The 4,837-nt window shown below is 38.0% G+C and overlaps 1 protein-coding gene across 1 annotated transcript; it reads left to right on the top strand.

Annotated features, from left to right (window-relative positions):
• The first annotated feature begins 2,522 nt into the window (after positions 1 to 2,522).
• LOC142171668 (uncharacterized) lies at positions 2,523 to 3,098 on the top strand. Its single transcript, XM_075235355.1, has one exon. The coding sequence runs from the start codon at positions 2,523 to 2,525 to the stop codon at positions 3,096 to 3,098; it is 576 nt and encodes a 191-aa protein (XP_075091456.1).
• The last annotated feature ends 1,739 nt before the right edge of the window (positions 3,099 to 4,837 follow it).

The following is a 4,837-nucleotide window of genomic DNA, read 5'->3' on the forward strand; positions in this document are numbered from 1 at the left end:
TGCATTTTGATGTTTTTCAAATTTTTGAAAAATTCTGAAATTCATCTTCAAATGAGAATTAAAAATTTTATAATCAAACATTAATTTCGAAAAAAAGTGATTTTTTTTTTTTACAAAAGTGAAAATTTTTGTATGGCCAAACGGCCCCTTAGAATTTCTTCAAGAAAAAGTTATCGAAAACTCTTTTAATGAAAGTTTGGATGGGAATTTGCAGTAATTCAAGCGTTATATTGCCGCGAAAAGACTGAAATTTAAGAAACAAACTTCAATTGTAGATTTCTTGCATTAAACTTGTCACATTAAGCTAATCTTACGCTGGATCTCAAGGTTATCCACTATTTAAGTTGAGTTCATTGATAATAATGATGTTTGGCTAAGTTTATAAACTGATCAAACTGAACTAGCTTATAAGCACTTGTAGCTTATCTACACATTTGATAAACATTTGTATTTAAAAGCCAAAGTAGTCAAAAGTAATGTGTTGGTCTCTCCTAACTTATAAGCATTTTTGGTTTGAACAAGTGTTTTACTTTTTATCCTGATATCTTTCTAATTTCAAAATACTCTTCCTAAACATAAGTTTTAATTATCTCTATTTTATTTTCAGCATTATTCTTTTTAATGTAAAAATATACTTTTGAATTTTTATCTTCTTAAAATAATTTTAATGATATTCCGGTCAATTTAACAGAAAATGCGTCTATCATCATGTTTTTATCAAAAGCTGTTTATTATGAGGTTCAACACGTTTATCAAAATATATCCTAACTACTTATTTATAAAATTAATTTCAACATCTAAAGATACTTTTCAGTACTTGATATTTATCAACTAATTATAATTAGCTAATCGGAACAAGCACTCACTAGTTCATCCAATTAACCAGGCCACAGGACTTATTTCTCAGTCATCAACTCGAAGAGACCTAAAATTGTTTATTTGTTTATAATTTATAACGTTCCAGCTGGTCCAGCCAAGATTTCTTACTTCATTTAATAACAAGTACAAGCATGATCTCTGGGTCTGAAAAGCAAAATTTGTCTTATTTTCTTGAACCAGCTAGGGTTTGTACAAATAAACTCAGTGCTGGTCTCAGGTTGGTCTCAGAATAGGTCAAACTTTTCTTTCGTATCATTAACTATTCACTATCCGTCCAACTACTACGTACGTCTTAGTATATATCCCTTCAATCTTAATTCACTTGGTATTATTTGATTGGAAACGAAGTTTAAAAAATATTTTTCTAAAAAAACTTGTAATCTAAAATATATTACTATTTGTGATTATAAATCATCATATTAAATATAAAATAGAAAATTTATATTAAATTAATTTTAAATATAAAAATATATTATTCTTTTTTAGAAAAACTAAAAAAAAAAGTATATCACATAAATTGGGACGGAGAAAGTAATATTTACGTAGTGAATAGATAATATATGTCTATAGGGTAAAATATGCGATGCTACGTGGCCGTCCAAAAGAGACACGTGGAACCTAAAACGGGGGATAGCTAAAATCGAAGGCAATTGTCCCGTCTGTCACCGGAAAGAATAACGCTCATAAAAATGCAATAAATACTCTTCGTCTGGTAGCATTTAATGGAGAGTATTCCACAGCATTTAGTGCGCTGCCCGTTACAGAGAATTTATGCTCACCGTTACACCCTCTTCAATGACTCTCATAATTTACATTAAAGAAGGGCATGATCCTAGGACCGTGTTCCCTAGGTGCAACTCTAAATAGTGAGCTCAATTATCATTTTAAAAGAGAGGGCTTTCTTGGCAAACCTACGCTATAATCAATAAAAAGCTTTATACAACTTTCCTTTCATGTTCTTTGTTTCCATCATTGTTGTACCCGGAAGCTCTGCTCCCGAATCTTTATTCTTCGTGATTTTATCTTCATTTCAAGGCTAAGTATTGTGCATTTTCTTAATTATTTTATTATTTCAGGATCAAATTAATTCACTTGTCTAGAAATTAAGTTGTTTGGCGCCCACCGTGGGGCCTAGACAGCCGTGTAATTAAGTTGATCCTTGTCTTTTTTCACTAACGTGTTTTGGTTCATCTTAGAAAAAAAGTCATAAGAAATGGCAGAAAATAGTGTTAACAACGTACACACTCTTGAGGTTCAAGGAGACCAGCCTCACCTCGAGGATTCAGTCAGTGACACCCACAATGAGGGAAACGATGCCACGTCGGTCAACGATAGGAGGTACCCACACCATGTTCGGGAAGAAACCCCCGATGATGCTGAAGAGGAACATGTTGTTGATGCGGTAAGGGTCCGATAAGAACAACTGGCAATCTTCTAGGGGCCTGTTTTTGCCCTACAAACAGACCGAAGGCCGCGGGAAAGGCTTCCAGTCAGCATACAGGTTCACTATCGACAGAAGGACTGATCGCAGTCAGAATAATAGATCACTGCAGGACAAAAAAGCGGATGGTACGCGGGATCCTTCCTACCCCGAGCTGTAAGAATACAATTTTAACGTTAGTGTAGTAGAGTTGGTGTCAGCCATGAGAAATATCAAAGAAGCATGGTTCCCAAAATCGATGAGATCCGATCCCAGCCAAAGGGATCCCAACTTATGCTGTGAATACCACGGGACGAATGGACACCGAACTGGGGACTGCCGGCATCTCCGGGAAGAAGTGGAAACACTGTTGAAGAATGGGCATCTCAGAGAATTCTTAAGTGATCAGGCCAAGAACAACTACGGTCGCAACCGCGATAAAGCAGAACCCTCGAAGGCAGGAGAAGATCCTCCTCGACAGACGATCAACATGATTTTTGGGGAGAATGAAATTAACGGGGTCACCTTCTCGTTAGCAAAAAAGAGGAAGGTATCAATAACCCATAGCAAGAGACTTCGGGAAGTTGCTGAAGACGACATCACTTTCATGGAGGAAGACGCAAATAGATTATTGCTACCGCACAATGATGCATTGGTAATTTCTTTAAATGTGCTTGACTTTAAAATCAAACGTGTTCTAGTGGATCCAGGAAGTTCAGCCAACATTATAAAATGGAGAGTATTGAAGCAAGCTAAACTCACCGGAAGCAACATTCCGGCCACAAAACTCCTCGCCTGATTCAACCTTGCGAGTGTGATAACCTGAGGAGAAATTTTGTTGCCCACGAACGCCGATGGGGTAATGAAAATGACTCTTTTTGAAGTGGTAGATGATGACATGGGATATAATATTATTCTGGGAAGACCATGGTTACAATAGATGAGAGTTATACCGTCAACGTATCATCGGCTGCTGAAATTTCCATCGCCCGAGGGAATTAAAAAGATGAGGGGTGATCAACCGGCAGCAAAAGAGATAAATGCAATTTTGATTTCTAGTAGCAAAGGGAAGTAACACACGGCATAGCAACTACAGGAACCGGTGCCCACTCCAGAATCGGATGAAGTTAGCCCAGGGGTAGAGGCGTTAGAATCTTATTAGGTGCCAAGGTATTTCTAGGTACCAGAAGAGACGAATGTAACAAAATACACAACGGAAGAGCTCGAGCAAGTTTCATTGTTTGAAAAGTTCTTAGAAAGGAAATTCCACTTGGGGACAGGACTACACCCCGAGCTCAGGTCCTGCTTTATTGAACTTCTTAAATTTAATGTCGGTTGATTTGTTTGGTCACATACGGACATGACAGGTATCCCAATTGAGGTGGACGTACATAAGCTAAGCTTGGATCCCAACATCCCTCCGGGAAGACAAAATAAATGCCCTATTGCGGAGGCCAGGAACAAATTCGTCAAAGAAGAAGTAACCCGCTTACTCGATATCGGTTCAATCCGAGAGGTAAAGTATCTAGACTAGCTAGCTAATGTAGTAGTAGTTCCTAAGAAGAACAATAAATTTTGCATGTGTGTAGATTATATAGATTTGAATAGGGTATGCCCGAAAGACTCATTCCCACTGCCAAACATCGATCAAATGATTAATGCTACGGCCGGGCACGAGTTAATGAGTTTCCTCGATGCTTATTTCGGGTATAACCAAATTAAAATGAACTCAGAGGATTAGGAAAACACTTCATTTATTACGAATTTCGGTACATATTGCTATAATGTGATGCCCTTCGGGTTGAAAAACGCCGGAGCCACTTATCAATGGCTCGTAAACAAAATGTTTGAAAAACAAATAGGAAAAAATATGGAAGTGTATATAGACGATATGCTCGTTAAGTCTTTGAATGCAGGTGATCACCGTAAGCATCTGCAAGAAACTTTTGACATCCTAAGGAAGCATAACATGAAGCTCAACCCCGAGAAGTGCGCGTTCGGGGTAAGCTCTGATAAGTTCCTAGGAATTCTGGTATCACAAAGGGGGATCGAGGTAAACCCCGATAAGATCAAGGTCATTGAAGACATTCCGGATCAGTTGTCAAGCGTGAAAGAAGTCCAAAGACTCATGGTAAGATTGGCCACTTTGAGCAGATTCATTTCTCGGTCATCATAGAAATGCCACTGTTTCTTTGCACTGCTCAAAAAGAAAAACAACTTCGAATGGATCCTAGAGTGCCAACAGGCATTGAGAGATTTAAAATGGTATTTGTCAAGCCCTTCATTAGTTTCGAAACCGAAGGAAGGTGAAATACTGTTGTTATACCTCACACTCTTGGAAGTAGCGGTAAGTGTAGTTTTAGTCCGAGAGGATGAAGGTACGCAATCTCCCATTTTTTACGTTAGTAAAATTTTAACGGGAACAGAAACTCGATACCCACACTTGGAGAAACTGGCCTTAGCTCTCGTAGTCGCCGCTTGGAAGATGAGGTCCTACTTCTAATGTCACCCGATAGCTGCGGTGACCACTTTTCCCCT

This window comes from Nicotiana tabacum, chromosome 17 (assembly GCF_000715075.1).
Source record: "Nicotiana tabacum cultivar K326 chromosome 17, ASM71507v2, whole genome shotgun sequence".
Taxonomy (NCBI): Eukaryota; Viridiplantae; Streptophyta; class Magnoliopsida; order Solanales; family Solanaceae; genus Nicotiana; species Nicotiana tabacum.